Source organism: Coenobita brevimanus, chromosome 110, assembly GCF_032717465.1.
Source record: "Coenobita brevimanus isolate Jiangsu-jjx chromosome 110, ASM3271746v2, whole genome shotgun sequence".
In the NCBI taxonomy this organism is placed as follows: Eukaryota; Metazoa; Arthropoda; class Malacostraca; order Decapoda; family Coenobitidae; genus Coenobita; species Coenobita brevimanus.
In genome coordinates this window covers 43,998,559-44,017,860 of record NC_137063.1, presented here as the reverse complement: position 1 = coordinate 44,017,860, position 19,302 = coordinate 43,998,559, and the positions used below count along the sequence as shown (strand labels likewise).

The window sequence follows — 19,302 nt, the reverse complement described above, 5'->3', positions numbered from 1 at the left end:
CACAAGAAAGGGGCTACTGGGGATTGTTGAAAACTTCATCACTGTCAGAAGTCTCTCTTATGCTGAAAAAATTTCTGGTGTTAGCCATAAATAAATAAATAAAATAATAATTATGTAGGGGTTAATGCTTGACATTCAAAGCAAGTTTATGATCTAGAGTATTCCAAGTTAGTGACATTTCACTGTACAGTAGCAGGACGTAACTGCGGCAAGTCAGAAATCATATGATACAGTGTACCATGGAAATCTCATGCGATACCATGAAAATCTGCCAAAATTTGAATTACAGTAAATGAAAACAACTCTTCACCACAGGCTATCATATATATCCTTCAACTCAGTATTTTCCCATATACTTGTGTAATGGTGGTTAGGACAGGACAGGACAGGTCAGGTGAGGGGGGTTAGGCTAAAACAGAGTGGTTCATGCTTTCTTGCCAAAACACAGAAGCTTTGGGATCACAAGAAAATTTCACAATTCATGTTTGATTCTCACTTGAGTTTCCCTTTTCCATCATCATTACACAATTTATTTGCGACCAAGGAGATGTTACATAACTTATTGATGGCCCCTAATATCATGACAGATGACAAGAGAGAAGGGACACTGACCAATGTAACTCAAACTTAGAGCTGGAACAAACACAACCAGGGGAATTGCAAAGGCGAGGCTTTATTACTAATTTGAAACATGTATTCATGGCTCATCAAATGTGGTCTGATATACTTGGTATCATAGCAGTGCTAATGGTATTACCAAAATCTTCCACACACTATACTACATATGCATTTTAACATATGGCTTTATCCACAGTAAGAGTTAACACAGTTTACACCCTCATTTTTCACTTCAGCGAAGCATAAATCATCACAGAAAACTCTACTGTATAAAGTTCAGAACAATGAACAAAAAGTAATAAAAAATGTTCAACTGTTTAGTCATCTGAAAAGCAAGAATTATGCAGAGGCAAGAATTTGTGTTTAATCAAAATATCCCTCACTGTGACATTCACTATCAGAATAAGAGAAGACAAAGAAAATTAATGGAAGATTCTGTTTCCCTCTATATAAATACTGTATGCTGAAATATGTTATCAACCACAGGAGGTACTACTGTACCTTCTCAATACAGTCATTATATATGCCAACACAAACTTTATCAGGGTCACCTTATCATCTGTAAGAAAGTCATTATTATTATAATCATACATGTTAGCAGTAAGCTCTATTCCTACATCTGACTCATGCCAGCATTAAAGACTTTTCAAATAATATATCTCAGTCTGAGTAAATATTATAAACAAAACCCATATTGCAACTACCTATCCCTTACCTATCTATAAGAGGGAAAATTAGTACTTCCATTACAAGCACTATCTTAGCAATAATTAGCTCTAGTTATCTTAACAGCACTAAATTGACACCAGTTTCAATATTATTTGGGCAGAACAAATCTAAATATTCTGTATACTTATGTGCACAACTCACACTGTACAGCACTAGTGACTGACTGATTCACTATCACGACCTTCAATTTGTGCAGCATTCTTACAATTTTAATCACGTGAGATCCATATTAGCCAACCCTGTTCTGTTTTCCTATGGTTTTAAAAACACACAGGCAAATATATATATATATATATATATATATATATATATATACAGTACAGTAAAAGCTCGATTAACCGGAATGCATGAGGATTCTTCCATTCCGGATATGGAATTTTCTGGATAATTGAAAGTTACCCTTAGAAATTTTCTGCGAGGTCAAACAAATGAAATAGTACCAAACCTGGGACTTTATTTAATAAAATACATTATTCCTTATTAGATACAGTACAGGTACACTCATGTTCACTAACATCTGCCCAAGGGTGCCCCCTTCCTACCTCAGAATACCCAGGGAACAGGGGAGAGGGGGACGAAACGGGCTCCAACCGCCGCTACCTCAGCTCCAGACCATCCCCCATACCCCTACCCAACCCCCCACCCCACCCGTCATTCTTAACCCGCCCCGTCCCGGAGACGTGAATTCACATCCTCACATGATGTGCACTCATATCCCGGAGACGTAAATTAACGCGGCAACATTGCAAGGTCCCTAATTTGCACAATTTTCAATTTTCGCGAGTGATTTTTGGCACATATACACAGGACACCTTCCTCCACAAGATGCCAGGCAGGGACATTGCCTTACCCAGCATGGCCTCCTTCTCCCCCCCCTGCATGCCCTTTTCTCAGCAATTCACCTGTTATCAGTGACCTGGCCAGTAAAGCCATGTCATGTCACGGTACGAAATTCAGGGCCAGAGTGATTCCCCAATCGATGACAATGTGGAGGACAAACATTAGAGGAAGAAACAGTCAGAAATGATGATCAGGTAATGTGGCAATAAAAGGTCAGGAATGGTGATGAGTTAGTGAGTGAAACAATGCTTATAATGCCTATATTACCGTTTGAAAACCAATATACTCTCATACTACATACAAATTCGTACCAAATAAATAAATAAATACCGTTTATGAGTGCCGTGGAATAGTTATCCTCCCATAGAACTCATTTTCTTTGCAGCCAGCCTGATAGAAAACCCTGTAAGGTAAGGAGATACTCCTATCTGGATTGAGTATTTAAACCTCAGGTAAGCGATTTCTCTATGAATTTTCGATGTTTCTCACCAAAAGCAGATGTTTGAGCCAAAAAAAAAAAAAAAAAGGTCCAAAAAGTCGGGACTGGGGCGTACCACTGCCCAGAAAACGTCGAGATGGTGGGGGGGGGGTAACTAGCAGTTACATCTCAAGCAGATGTTATGCTTAACACTCTTGGTCCCACTACTAATACAAACAAGTAATATTAGGATATGTTAAAAGAATATAACTATCAACATGTTGCAGCAAGAAATTAATGCATCATGATGCTGACAGTAAAACAAACACTTTAACAACAGCCACCTCAGGCCTTCTGTGTTGGGTGCACTGCTTTGCATACACACACACACACACACACACACACACACACACACACACACTGAAAAACACAGACATAAACATATCCAAACACGAAGGCACAGACACAGACGCATGCAAACACCCAACGCATGAGGCCTGGGATGGCCATTGTTAATGTTTTTGTTTTATTGTCATCATTATAATGCGTTAATTTCTTGCTGCAGCATGTTCATAGTCATATTATATACTTTTTACATATCCTAGTGTTTTATATTTGTGTATTAGTAATGTGACTATGAGTGTAAAGTATGAGGTTAGCTTGAGATGTAACTGCCAGTTAAGAATGACGAGTGGGGGGCTGGGAGGGGTAGGGGTATGGGGGAGGATTGGGAACTCGGGTAGAGGCAGGTGGAGCTTGTCTCGTCCCCCCCTCCCGTCTTCCCTGGGTATATGAGTGTACGAAGGGGGGCACCCCTGAGCAGAAATTAGTGATCATGAGTGTACACTACAATACACAAAAAGACGGCAAGAGAAATTGTACAGGACCGAACACAAACCAGCAAACATTACCAAAAATTATGTAAAGAAAAATTTAGCATATGTTACAGGCCAAAATAATTTTGAAAACTTAGCTGCGTACACTACTTTATCCTGTACTGTACAGAACTAATGAAAAATTATAGGGGGACGACCGGTATCCAGAATATTTTCAACCCCATGCTGGATCGAATTTGCATTCCGGTTATACAGATGTCCCAATGGATCATATGCCGGTCAATTGAGTTTTTACTGTATAGTATATATATATATATATATATATATATATATATATATATAAACAAGAAAATTCCATAAGTCTTAGTCACAGTGCAAGCAGTCCCCTATCCATGCAGTTCTAAAGCAAGATGTACCATAATGTACAGTCTATATAAAGGAACCTACATGAAACTTCTCTCCACATGTGCAAGACTGCATGTTACACCATATCATACACACAATATACAATGTTCACATTTTTCAGTATAACACACTCAGTACTGTATGATACAGCTTTTAGAGCAAACTGACATACAGGTAACAGCCTTCAGTAACATTTCAACAACATCTACCAAGGTCAACAAACAATTAACTCAAACATGGCAATCGAATATCTTTTTGTTCATGTCATCTGGCTAGATATTTATGTTCATATGTGCTTGCATCAGAGTAAATCTGACTGAGTTAGGTATGGCAGACAGGTATGGACAAGGGAGTTTTACTGAATGGAGGTAAGATCATATAAGGTCATGTACAGTCAAGTCTACTGAGATAGATCACAATATGTGATGCTGCATCATGTCAGGTTAGGTCATGTTGCTAAGTATGGGCAGGTTATTTCATATTAGGTTCTCAGTTTTACCTGTGGAGAAACACAACTTCCACATCGACGTCTTCTCGATCCTCATGAAGAAAGTCCTTCAGGAAGTGACTCACAGATTCGTAGGTGATGTGACCGCACACGACTATATGTCTGTTGTGACAGGGTAGAAGGAAGAGATCGGAAAGAGGAAGTAGATTTGGGAATGGAAGACAGGCAACAGTACAGTATGATTTTATGAAGTGGCAGTGTCATGGAAAAAGGATTTATAATAGAGGGAGGGGATTAATTGAATCAATATGAAAGAGTAAAGTCATGGAGAAACAAAAAAACAGTTTGAAGGGAAAAGTAACAGATATAAAAGATAATATTGATAAACAAATGAAGATAATGGAGAATACAAAATTATGAAAGGTTAGGAGTAAGGAGAAGAATGAGAAGTAAGAATGTTCAGAATGTGGGAAGCGAGAAAGGAAAAGGGAAAGAGAAAATAATTACATTAGTTTCCACTCATTCCATGGTTGATATTTCTGACAGTAATATCTTTTCACCCAAATAAATGTGAGGACAAATTAAAAGCATACGTACAAGTTGAACTGCCAATAAAATGATTAAAAAAATAAAAAATAAAAAAAATAAAAAATAAAGATTAACAAGAAGTGTCAGAAATATCAGCATTTATCAAAATATCATAATAACAATAACTCACACTCAAGATTAATCAGTAACTTTGTCGAATGAGCATCAACACAAGTATCAGCAGACAATTAAGTAACAGGTAATGTAAATTTCCATCAGATAAAGCAGGCAATTAGCAACACATATATCTTTAACGTTTAAATAATCTATTTTCAGATTCAATTTCTACCATGTAAATCAGTTTTTAGCTAAAGCTTTTGGTCACTTATGAGCTAAAATGTCTTTACTGTTTTAGTGTAATAAGCATTATGTCAAAAAAAAAAAAAAAAAAAAAACAACTTTTAAAAGTACTGTACACAAGGTGAACGATCTATGTCGGCACAAAAATGAATAAAAATAATTGCACATTTTTCTTCTCTTCCAACACATCATACCCACAGAGCCAGTTTCATCTTGCAATTCAGTATTTGATGCCTATGTTCTTATGCAGTCAGCTGCAGAGCTACATCAGAAACCTTTACATATTCAGTCTCAATTTTTTTTCATGCTGCTGTTGATGTTGCTTTCATTTAGTAATTTTGCTTTCCGACCTATTAGTCAATCTGATCAATGTCAAAATAATTCATCAACAACAGAAACTGATTTAAAGTTATCTTGCAATGCTTCCTCAACATAATATTATACAACATTAGTTCCTTCCTTGACCATACAAAGGTCTGTGTTAGTATACAGCATTTTATGTTCCAAATTTTATGCCTTTCAAATTTTAACTCTAGGGAGTAATAAAGTTATAATGTACTCTATTTAACCAAAATCTTACATTTGATGTCCTCTTCTACAATACCAACTGCTCCATGAGAGGGACTGTTTGCACACACATCTGGGCCACTTCATTTTTTCCATTCATCCATCATCCACTCCTACGTGCCTCATGAAGAGCATAAGAGCCTGGGGCTAGGCAAGTTGGTCCTGACATTTTAGATGAGAGTGACCAGCCTCACTCATCCCTGAGTGGCATTACGTGAGCAATAAACCCCAACCATCCCTTAGATATAAACCTGCGCCGGCTCAATCCGACTGGGGCGCCGCAATTACTCACTAAACCACCAGGTGTCATAATCTGGTTATATGGTTACCACCCAGCATAGTAAATAAGTTTCCTGGTGTACAGGAAACCATTTGGCTTGTCACTCAGTGTAGAGTCACCAGTAGACAGAAGGAAGCAGAAACAATGAAGGAAAGAAAGGTGGAATAGGGAATGTAAGGTCACCAATAGGCAGAAGGAAGAGGAAAGAATGAAGGAAAGACAGAAGAAAACATATTCTTCAATTATAAAAAAGGATGGATACTGTATACCAATATCTCACCATACTACTGACATAAGAATATCAAAATTTAAATAGTGTAAAATTAAACTTCTCCAAATATTGCACACTAGTATCCTATGATCAGATCTATTGCAACTTTCACATTAAACAAATTCAGTAGCAATTCAGTGGTAGAATACAATACCAAAGATGTATTGTGTTCTGTACAAGCTGCTAGGCTTGGGTAAGAAGACAAGACAAATTAGAAGTATCTGAATCCCAAAACAAACCTGCACAACTGGGTCACAAAAATGTAAACACTCCAAAAATACACAGAAGTTATGTCCTTATAATTTCCCCTATTTCTTAAACACACGTTCACCACAGCCAACCATAACCTTCAAAGAGGATCCTCCAAAAAGCCCCATCACATACTCATCTTATAGGGACTGTCCTTCACAGAAAGATAAGAGTTTATCTAGCTTGACTGATATGGCCACCAACCTTCAATCCTTCAGTATCAACACAGTACAACAGGCTCTTGAGCAGCGCAGTTCCAATTTGCACTTATCACAATTTGCATGGCAACGAAAACCAAACCCCATGTAAATCAACGTGGTAAATCCCCAAGTTAGCCCAGCAAAATTCTTACTGGAGGGACCTCTCCCACTCCATTTGAAGTTCCCATGTGGTGATGAATCCCAACATGGCCGCCACACCTATGCACTCAGCCTCCACCTCCATGGTCTTGCCCCATACCCTCCCTCCATTGTTCAGGCTGCCTCTTCCCACCTTCCTGTGTACAAAATGTACATTTTCCCAGTGTCATGGTATGATATCAGCATTATGCCTTCCCTGTGTCCAAATGTTTCTAGTGCCAAAGAAAAAATACGCAAGAAAGTCACATATGAGAGCAATGATGAGAGAAGTTTGAAGGTTCTGAGGCCCAACCTCAGTCCAAGAGGGGTTAGAGGCAATTCAGTCCCCTCCTCTAGCCCCTATGCCTCAAATACTCCCCTCCCCCCACCTAAACAATACTCTGTCACTCTTCACGGTGAGTAGTCTGTACAGTAGTTTGTACACTTTAAATATCCCTTTCTTTTGCCTAGTGATGTTTGTAGAGGCTGTATATGTACTACAATTAATGTCTGATATGTTCAGGAGGGAGTAAAAAAATACTCAAGGGAGTCAGAGAGTGGACTTTGGGAAAATTTTGGGACATTTCCATACCTATTTCTCCTTATAACATGGGTTTCAAAGTGCCCATTTGTGTGGTTTCCAACTGCAAGGCAAAATGCTCAGACCCATTAACCACGATGCTCAGGGGACCACTGTCAACAGTACAGTACAACTCTAATATATATTCACCATAATGCAGTTCCTGATAACACAATGCACTTACTTCATGCACCTCACTCCCACAACACAGAGAGCCTTGAACAAAATGTTAACAAAATATTGCTAGGGGCATTTGGTTGAAGAGGCTAGTTTCCTGGAGGGAGGGGAGTTGTGCTAGAATATGGCTCTTCTCACAAGGAAGACTGCCTTTTAAGTGGACACAGATCATGCAAATTCCATACCTGTTTGTTTAAGAACAGAAAATCTTCATTGTTCATAATCTTGGATCAAATCTGATAATGCTGTACTTCTCAAAGTGGATTCACCCAGCTAAACCACACTTGATAAGGCAAGCCAAAAGTCTATTATTCACTTCAGAGAAACCTTAAGAAAGAAGAGCTTGCCTTTTCTGCACCAAACACACACAAGAGCAGTGAGACAAGAGATCTATCTACAGACAGATATAATATAAGGAGAAAAGTGCTCTAATGTCACCAGTCTTCATAAGAAGTGCAAAAGCTTCTCTAGGGCTTTGCAGTAATTTTAGCTTTAAGGTGGTGGAGAGTCAACATTGAACCTTTCCACTTGTTTCTGCATGTTGGATACCTTGTAAGATATCTATAATCTACTATCAAAAAAGACTTTATTGGCTCTGTAATAGTTTTTTTTTTTTTCCCCCTGGATGGTCATTCTGCCATTTACAGATAGGATACCAACAGAGGTGGACTGAACTGTTGAGCTTCCTTATATGCCTTTCATTATCTTGTTGGCAGGAGCATTTTCTACAGTTCACATACACACCTTGTCTTGTGGTACGACTTGGGAAAGTATTTTCATTTCAGGTAGGTGAGGACCCACCTCCTTTCTGTCATGGCTCTCTTGGATAAAGATGTAAATCACTTCACCCTCTCTTACTAGTTTTCCTCACCATATGGCAAGAATTCATGACGTCATGTAGAAGTACTGCAGTCTAAGTAGCTACTATGTCTTATGGAAATTCACAGGACTTAATACTGTATGTAGAATGTAAGATCTAGGTCTGCAAGACAAACAGTGTAATTAAAACCACTCCATGAGGAGACTAACAATGATGTCTTTTAAGAATGTTTTTACACAAGAAATTAATCCTTTTGAGAGATTAATCATCAGGAGGCTATGCAAACTTGGCAGAGCCACTAACTGTCCCATATCACATGACTAAAATACCTTATTCACATGGCACGTCGGGATGTAGTTCCCTAATGCTACTCCTCTTTCTGAGACATTGTCATGGCTCCGGGCAACATTTCGCTTGGATGAGAAAAGTGCATACATACATCATCTAATCTTGTGTTGCCCCATGAGGAGTGTAGGAGCCTGGGGCTAGGCAAGTTGGTACTGATGTTTAACATTAGTTTATGTGAGCAAGTAACTCAAACAAGAGAAAAGTAACATTGATACACTAACACTGGGAAGGGCACCTATATTCTGTGAACCTTCTTGTGGTAATCAATTGCAATAAGTCTTGGGGGGGGAATGAATATGATACTTTGGTGCAAGTCAACTGTCAGTTGTTTGCTTTCTTTTTCCAAGCACTCTCCTTGAAGCCCACCTAAAAGAGGTTGTGTCTCAGTGTGGCCCTTTTTTTTGTTCTGTTACTTTGTTTGTGTCTTTATTTTATATTATCATCCCTGGAACACTATTCACATGGTGGACCAGTTGTTAGCTTTCTATTTTCTTTTTTATTTCCTTGTTGTTGCTTCCACACAGAATGTTAAGAGTAGGGTGGATGGTCACAGCCACATCACTTTCTGAAAACTCATGGAGGTGATGATATCTCACATCAGATGACACCTCCCAAATTTTCAGACCATGGCCATAGCCAATAAAATGATCAATTTCTAAGAGAAGCACGGGGCTTCTGTGGGCTAGCTGTAGTCTATGCCATGGAGACAAAGAACTTTTCAGGAAGAATCCTGTCTGAAGTAGGTTGAATGACTCTGATGTCATGTATATGCTACAGTGTGAAGAAAGGTGTTTGCTGGCATGCTCCTGTATTATGTGATGGCCAAATACACTAGTCCCATGTCTCATAATAGGCAATGTTGACAGCTTATACACACTTTGATGGTCTCTGTTGTGGGCCTTGAGGTGAGGCCATAAAATCTGATGCTGATTCTGTGTTAGTGGTGTGTGTGCTCTGCTAAGACTGGTGTGGCAGCAGCTTCTGCAAACAAATGTTTTCTGCTTGCCCACTCTTGAATTTTCAAATGTGTGGAGCTGAGGAATGCAAACATAAGGTAGAGGGGTTCTGTTCCACTACCCTGGCTTTGAGTGCATGTACCCAGTGCATGTACCAAGACATGAGTGTACATCTTGGCATGATTTTGAGGGGTTTTCCCTCCTGAAGCTGCAAAGCTTTCACCTGACAACTAGAACATAAACCACAAGCTGTTCTGGGGAGTACTGTGACTTCCTGCATGTGAACTGGGCTAAAAACTTAATTTTCTGCACATCATTATGGTGTCTCTTATGGCTAAACTAGAGTACATTGGTTTGAAAATTTGCATATCCAAATCTTAGCATGCCCTCTTCAGTCCTGTACCCACAATATTGATTCTAGGAAAAAAAAAAAAAAAAAAAATTATACCCATGTTGAAAGAGAAATGTATACTGCATTGTGCATTTCGGGGGGTTGCCAAACACCGCAGAAGCTTGACTATGGCATATGCTGACCTAAAAACTGTAAAACAAATACTTCATTATATTACCTGAAAGCCAGTATAATGAAAATACCAAATGGAGGAATTTCATCTTTTTAACAGGTATCATGGCAGATTTTTCTGAAGCCAAAGTTTACGGGTTAATTACTGCTTACAGCAGGAAAGACATATGGGTAGAACATGCACATGAACCTCCGGCTTTTCTACTCTAATGCCATGGTGTTCCCCTGGCTCCAAAGGAGCTGGGACCAGGATTGAATAACTGAAACATATCCACTGAAATTAGTCTCCCAGATAAGAAACAAATTGGGAGGCAAATTCAAAACTTCTCTTTTAAGTCTCAGCAACTGACTTCTTTTAACAATTGTCACTCTTAAGGTCCCTCTGTTCTCTAATGCTTGAACCACACAGGATCATCAGAACCATTTCTACTGGATTAAGCCTAATGAACAAAATTATTACAACCAATTCCACATCAATTAACCTACTGAAATGAATTACATATATCGGAACCAGTTCCTGAGCCTGCTGGACCAGAGATGTCAATAAAACTGTAGTTACCTGCAGTGGATCAGAATGGATCGTGTCCCCCCACATTGCAGATAACTGAACTAGACCCAAGTAGGTCAAGGGCAATTCTGTAGCTACTAAACTGGACTAGACTGGACCAAGGCCAATAAAATCATAGCTACTGGAACCGGAAAAGAATGGACCACAGCCGGTAAACTTGTGGCTAATAAAACTGCACCAGACAGGACCAGGACTATAAAAAAAAATTGCAGGAAAATGAACAGGACCATGACAAATAAAACTATAGCAACTAAACTTGACTGTCGCTCATAAAACTGAACCATGTCCAGTAAAACTGTAGGTACCAGAACTGGACCAAATCAGAATGGATAAATTAGTAACATGATACCTTCATCTGTAAACAAGAAGAAAGAGAAGAAGAAGAAGAGGAGGAGGAGGAGGAGGAGGAGGAGGAGGAGGAGGAGGAGGAGCAGGAAGAGGAGGAGGAGGAGGAGGAGGAGGAACTAACAATAATAACTGTAATAACAAATGAAATTATAATAACAAGATGCACTCTGCCAGTCCAAAACACATGACCACCAACTGGTCTAAGGTCCAAATATCTGACTTTACCCTGTAATTTTGGTCTTTAACAGTCAGATCCAATCTGTCTGAGGTGACTCTGCCCAATGACCTTGACCTTCAACTATTCCCTGTGACTTTGACCTTTGACTTACTCAAAACTGAATCCCTTTACCCTTGTTTCAACCTAAATCCTTTAAAAAATTTAGTCTACATCAGATAAAACCTGTTAAAGCTGACCTTGCAATGTAACCTTTGATGTATTGTTCTTAGAAATAACAATTCAATCTTTTGGGTGATCTTCACCTCATCTACGAAGCTGAATCCAAATAAGATAAAAACTGTTTTAGTTTTCTTCACACAAATGTCAAACTCTGATATTGATATCATAACCCCATGGGGAGTACATGGCATAAAAAGAAAAAAAAATCAGGAAAGTACAAGATATGTAAGCTTAACTGGGAGAGCCTTAAGGCTGCCTTGAAAATAAAGACAACAAAAATTATGTTTAACAAACATGTTTGTTCCTGTCCAGTAAGACAGGAGATTCAGAACTAGAATGTGTTGAGGAATATACATACCTAGGGCAAACAGTTCAACAAACCCAATTCATGATGATGAAATCAATCAAAGAACAGGAATGTGATGGAGGGTTTTTGGCAAACTAAGCACAGTAACTACATAAAGACTAATCATTTAGCATTATCCCAAAGAGACACTATGTGTCCATCCTGTTCTAATTCATGGATTGAACACGTGGAATCGAACAAAATCCATGGAAAGTAAACTCACAGAGCTCAGAGAGGAATGGAAATGATTATGTTAAGGGTCACAAGGGGGGAGAGAGAGAGAGAGAGAGAGAGAGAGAGAGAGAGAGAGAGAGAGAGAGAGAGAGAGCACTTCCTGGATAAAGGAACACATGAAAGTTGAGGATATAATCACAAAAATCAAAAAGTATAAATGGATATGGGTGGGTAACATCCTTTGTAGAACAGATAACAGATGGATAACCATGGCAACTTAGTGGCAACCCAAAGATGAAGTGTGGAGATAAGGCAGACAAAGGACAAGACAATGAGAAAAAAAAATTGGAGATTCACTAGGACTGGATGGAACAGGCTAACAGCCAATAAGTTAGTGTGGAAAAAGATAAGAAAGGCTTTCGACCTGCTGTGGACTGACTCTGGCTGATGACAGTTGTAATGATGATGATGATGATGACACTGATATGGATAAACAGTGTGATATTTCCATCTTTAAGCTTGAGACCCCCCAAGATTTCATTTGATGCTCAACACTGGGTATCCAATTGTCTACTTCTATACAGGTGAACTGGCCACATATTGGGATGGATGCGCCTACCAAGAACCCATTATCTACCAGTGTTATTCTAAGGTACTCTTTGTTGGGTATTTACCATTTCTGATGGTTGCTTCATCTGGGTACCACATGGTTCGTTACGGTTTGGAGCTTTTATATGGATGTCCCTACAGATTTCTCCTGAGATGGAGTTTATCACTTGGATCTGGTCTCTGTGCAAGATCACCAGTTAATTGGGTGCTGAGACCTTGACCTACTCTTCATCATTTGTTTTAGTGAGCAGAAGGGCCTTGCTGACTAACTCCATGACCCTAATTTCCTCCTTCACAATCCTCAGGCCTTTGGTCAGAATGTCTTTCCTTTGGAGAAACATGATCTTTGCAGCATATGAAATTTTTGTGCTCCAAGTCTTTGATTTTTTTTTTTTTTTTTTTTTTTTGTCCAGACTTTCTTTGTCTGATTCCTCTCAGAATCTCGAGGTTTTTCACAATTCTAAGTAAGATGCCACCCAGGCACCTCTTGTCAGATGGACTGCTCTGCCTGTGCAGGTAGGAAAGAAGTAGGACCTACTCAAATCCTCTGATCTACGACGTGGAGTCTACTAAGTCCTTTCTGCATCAAGGGCTAGTTCCCTTTAGCAGGAAAGTACCTTTAAATTCAAAGTTTCGACTGATTTCTGTGCTACAAGCTTGCAGGGGCTGGGAGGAGGGGGATGATATAGTGGGAAAGATATACAGCAACATTTCATTCCATATTCTTCATATATGCCCACAATCCTCCTAGGCTGAAGGTTTCTGGGAAGCTCTCACTAAAAAGAGCCATATAAAGTGAACTTCATAGTCTTCCAGTTTAAAAATATCTAGTCAGCCTTGAAGCAAATCTGTTGCCCAGCACTCTGGGTACTGTTATGCACTGGATCAAACACTTTCTCCTGGTCAGTTCCTTGGCACTTCACTTATCCTTCTCCTCTGTAGGGTTCCTGCGTTTGGTATTTTCTTGGATGCCACTGTGGAAAGACAGGGGTGCTGCTACCTCTGCAGCATTAACTAGAGTGAGACTCCAAATAACGTCTGCCACATGTGGGCCAAGGAGAGGCAGGGTTAGGAAAGATGCAGTAGTGACAGTGCCTGAATCACTAATCAGAGGGATGTGGAGTGAGTGCAGAAGCCACCTCTTCTTGCCCCCTTCCATAAGTGCCACGAATCTCCCCCCAGGGCAGAGGCAGCAATCATGTTGGAAACACTCTCAGTGTTTCTGCTTGGAGTGTTGTCACTACATAATAATGCTGTATATTACAACACTTTCATAACATAAGGCCTCAGACTGCTGGTTAGCAGAGTGGAAACTAATAACTTGTTTTAAATAATGGGACCACTAGGTAACCCTCTATTGTAATTGCAATAAAGTAATCAGGGACATCAGATAAGGAGAGGATGCACAGATGCATCCTGCCTCAGAAAAGTACACCTCGGTTTTCATAACCTTATACAAAGGTACTCACAGTTAACTAGCCAACCAAATAATAACCAAAAAAAGTGACTGAAAATATCTTGACTAAATTCAAGAAATTATAGATACCCTGAAAATAGATTATTTTGGCAAATATACAGGTAAAATGAAGGAAATGAGAAAGGCTGAACATATAAGCACAAAACAGAATTGGTGAGAAGATAACACTAGCACAAACATGGACACCATACACCTACTACAGAAAGAATGAAAAGCAGCAGCATGAAGGAGGGAATCAGTAGACATGCAGAACATAAAAATTCAGCATTAACTTTCCACCATCTTTAAAAACCACCACAGTTATAAAATCATGAAAGATTTCAAACTAATTTTTCAAGTGGCTAAATGAACAGAGAGAGAGAGAGAGAGAGAGAGAGAGAGAGAACTTAGCAGACAGACAATGGTCTCAGAAGTTCAGGATTTCTCATTATCAATAAGTAAATAGTATCAGAGCACGTACACACAGAATCTCTGTAGCAGGGCAACTTACAGAATTGCACATAAGTTATGTAACAACTTTTTTTTTTCAAGAGAATTTGAATATTTTCTCCATTTAATCAAGTTTCAGTTCTGTCGAGAGCCTGTTACCTACTGTATACCTCAAGCATTTTTCAGGCACTTGCCCAGTCTTCAGATCAGTCTGATGCACAACTATTCTCTTTCTCCAACCTAAATTATCATAATACATCAGACTGGAATGCCTAGTAAATGGCTGGAATAAGCTGGGCTACAAACAGATCAATGTTCTGCATCTCAAGTCAATAAGCTGGCTGGTGCATGATGTGCAGGAAGAAAGGGGATGAGGCACACATTTATTCATATGAAGTCTTATCAAACCATAATACTGTAATAAGTAATGAATTCATATGACTCAGACATTTTAGCCCACAAACAACCTATGCTAAACATTACCAATTTTATTTTGCATCATGGGAAAAGATGTCTCATCCTTAATGGACACTTTTTTTATTCCTAACATGCAGTTCTACTGTAAATGCTCTAGTCATCAAAGTGCCATTGATTCTACATGTATATACTTGTTGATAGGTATTTTGAATTCCGAACTGAAGTGACTGAAACAAACTTGTTGATGAGCCACAATGACCAACACTTTACTGCATGATCAAAAGATGACCATACTCTGCTTGTCAGAGAATCCAGAGGGAATTCTCACCACTGGTGGCTTATCAATACACTATACAAACACTTCCTCCACAAAACTCTGTCTTTACAGTAACTTCAACCAGCCACCTGTACAAAAAAAAAAAAAAAAAAATATTATGCTGATGCTTAAGAAAAGCAGAAATTCTATCAGTAAATATACATAAAACTGTATTTTATTACAGTCAAGCAATTTTGTAATCAAGACTGTCATCTTCCTGAGTTTCTGGGGAAATATGAGCTGTCTGACAATAAGTTATCTGAAGATCTAAAGGCTGTTTAAGGATGACATCACATTCCAACAAATGTAATATTAGATGCATAGTGGAGGACCAGATTCACCAAAGCCAATATAACAATTATGGAAATTGTACAATTTTTTTTTCTTTTCTTTTTCCTGGTCATCAAATATTACAATACTTTTATGGTTATCAAGTGTAGAAATAAATGGAGCATGCATCCTGACAAATACATAAATATTTTTCTTAATATTCACAAAAGTTACTGTAATGTTGGCTACAAACATATAATGTTGTCTATACATCCCAAAGATACGAGCAGTTACGTTCCATTTGGCATAGTCGTATAATGAATTCTCGTATAACAAAACACATAACTAATGGTAAAATATTGGCTGGGTTCAAGGACCCCATCTAAGGCAAGTTTTCAAGCGAAAATATTCGATACAAAACGTGACAAACATATCTATATTACTGAACTGTAGAGAAAGCAACCTGAAAGAGCAAATAGTATGCAAACAACATGACTGCACATTAATTAAACATATAAAACAATGAAAACACTCATCTATAGGTGATAATGTTGTGTTGGAGGTGGGAAGCTGGTGGTCACCAGCTGAGCAGGCATGCCATACTCCCAAACCCATATTATCATACCCAGTATGTTAAAATTATTGCTTTTTGATCAAAATTATCACACTCATAAACAAAGACATTTCTTCAAATAAATCGATAATTACTGTGGAATTAATATTTTATACGTGGAGTGATTAATTAATGTTACTGAATTTGTTTAACTGTTAAGTACCTACCAGATTATAATACTGGTTATCGTCAGAGTTACTAAATCCTAATGTTGTACTTGTCTTACAGCAGACTTGTTAATTTTGCAATCCCCAATTTATTTTTCAGATTACGAAATTATGAAAGTTATCACATTATCGCATGCATGCTAATGCACATTGCAAAGTCTGCCAAAATAACACATTTTGCGATAATTATCGCACGTCTGGTAACACTGAGTCTGAGAACTGCTGCTATTTCTATCTGAGGTTGAGAGAAAACAGCGATAACTGTGTTTGCTGGGATGACTGAGTTAGAATCCTCCCATCTCGCCCCAGACTGAATGGCGTATCAATGGATTTTCGAGATCGTATAACTAAAATAGTCCCTAATTTACTCAGGTTGTATCATTGGTTTCTCGTATATTGAGTGGTCATATAACAGGACCTACTTGTAAATGTACAGTATACTGTCACTATGGACTGAATGCCAGACTGAGAATTCAATTTGATATAAAATAAATGTCAAAAATCAATGTGCTGAGCTACAGCTAATCTCAGTGCCTCAAAGGTCATGCCAAGGCTTCAGAGTCTGACATACTTCCATGTACTGGCATGAGATCAAAGTTATAAGTGCAGTAAACCCTCGCCTTACTGTACCCGACTGGTCTGAATATCGGATTTCGTGAATTCTCTGAGGACCTCTGGACAAATTGTCATACATATTGGATACCATCCGGTAAATGGAAAAACTACACAGACCTACTGGACAACTCTGGACACATTTTTACATTTAACGTACACTAGCTGTTCCCATGGGAGTTGACACAGGGCTACCTGATCAAATTCTCATAAGTGGGGTGGCTCAGAACACAGTTACCAATGTTGGGAGCGGTTTCTCCAACCTGCCTGGGCTAGTCATGAAGAAGTGCAATGGCAAGGGTGTGAAATCATGGGCCAAGTTAGTGTAAAATGGGTATAGCTTTTACTTTTAGTTCTAGAATATACTGAATACGCAATTTTACTCATTTATTTTCCACTATGTACTTGAAACCTCACTTTAGAGGGGGACCATTGGACTTACTGGATTATCGGCTTTATCAGATCGGGCTTCCCCCCAACTCATCTGGTATAAAGAGGGTCTATTGTATTACAAAACTTGGAAGGAATCCTGTTGACCCATAATTTTGGTAGCTACCAAGACGATGAATGACTAATACAAGGTAAAACAGTAAACTTTCATGAAATTTAACTAAAGAAATAAGATTCTTTGCAATAAACATGTTACAGTAAAGCAAAATACAGTATATGCTTGTTGAAATTTATGACCTACTGGAATTGTCTGCTATTCCAGATTTGCAATCTAAAACTCATATACACAATAATACCTAGGTATAATGTATACTATGTTACATGTTTTTTTATGATCTACACTTATTGTCCTACTGGTTTTTAAAAAATCAACATTTTGTTTATTACTACTGTTAAATGGTTTTCCAATGATGTCTTACAGCTGTGAAATTGAATTGGCCTTTAATGTGCTGGAGGGGCAAAACATTTGTCCTCATGCTATCTAGACAGAGTGGTAAAATAACACCATTAAAAAAGTGCAATCCCTTTGTATTCCTTCAAAAAGAAAGCCTAGGACAAAGTGCCAAATGTGGAAACCTGTCCAAGTCCATCCCTTGTTAACACATCTAATCTGAGTTACTGACTGAAAGATATGACCAGTACAATATTTTTGGAAATGATGTAAAAGTTACTGCCCACAATGTGTTTACTCAAAAATATCTATTTTAAACATGTAAATGATAAAGCTATGTAATTTTTAAAAACTGTTTATGTTTCTGTTACTAAATGGCATGAGTGTAATAATAAGCAATATAGTAATCCTATTATAGTTACCAAATTTTGGTTAGGATCAATGAGCCACACATAACTTAAAACATGAAAGTGGAGTAAGGAAAGGCACAGATGTGTCCGATGTGACTTACAGATTGTCAGTAATAGTCAACTACCTTACAACTACATTTTCTCTTCACAACATATCTGGTGATAAGACACACTCAGAATGCTGTTCATCAATTAAATACCAACCAATACATTACAACCGTTATGCTATAGTCTGTTGTTCAATTCTTACAATATAATTCCACCATACTTGACAAAAATCAAATTCATGGGCTATGCTGTGCAAGTAATTATCAATCACTACTAAAATGTTTGTAACACATGCTTTGTTATACACATAACATCAATGTTATTCTGTCAGACACTACTGAGATAAATACAATTCAGACTGCCATTTCATTTAACAGATATAACGTATTTTTTGGTTTTCTACACCCTTAAATGATCTGGGTTATGGACCCCCTATGTCCTAAAACGTGCAAGTTAAGACTGGCTTTTTTTTTTTTTTTTTTTTTTTTTTTTAAATATAAATCACTTGAAAAGCAGAAAAATTTTGGTGTTTCAAGTAAAATTTTAGGTAAATAGCCTAGATCCCTAGATAAATATAGGGTTAAGTATCTACCATTAATTTCAGCTAATGAAACATTCATGAGTTAGCCAGTTTCCATTTTGACTGCATTTTTTTATAACATCAAAGTCTGTCTTATCATTCAGGACACCATCCTAAAACATGTTATGTAACCTGAGCCCTTGAATCCAGTCTTGGTATCAACCGATCTATCCCAAGGATGTTATTTTAATTCTACTTTTGCCACCTCCAGACAATTTTATTCTGCTTCCAACAGACTTTACGAACTGCTAGGGTTAGAAATATCTTAATAAATTTTAGAACTGCAAGAGACTTTCCTCAGGTTAAATAATTCATCTGACAGGTGAAAGAAAAAACTACAGTAATACTGCATTGTCACAAAGATTTAGGGGGTAAAGGCACACTATTAA

General features: G+C 38.1%; 1 protein-coding gene across 11 annotated transcripts in view; it reads right to left on the bottom strand.

Moving 5' to 3' along the window:
- Positions 1-19,302, bottom strand: part of slo (calcium-activated potassium channel slo) — a 743,408-nt gene that overhangs the window by 266,960 nt on the left and 457,146 nt on the right. For all 11 annotated transcript variants that reach the window (XM_080286162.1, XM_080286163.1, XM_080286164.1 and 8 more), the window contains exon 8: positions 4,346-4,456. In XM_080286162.1, the coding sequence (XP_080142288.1) occupies positions 4,346-4,456 (111 nt within the window). The remainder of the gene's footprint in view (positions 1-4,345; positions 4,457-19,302) is intronic.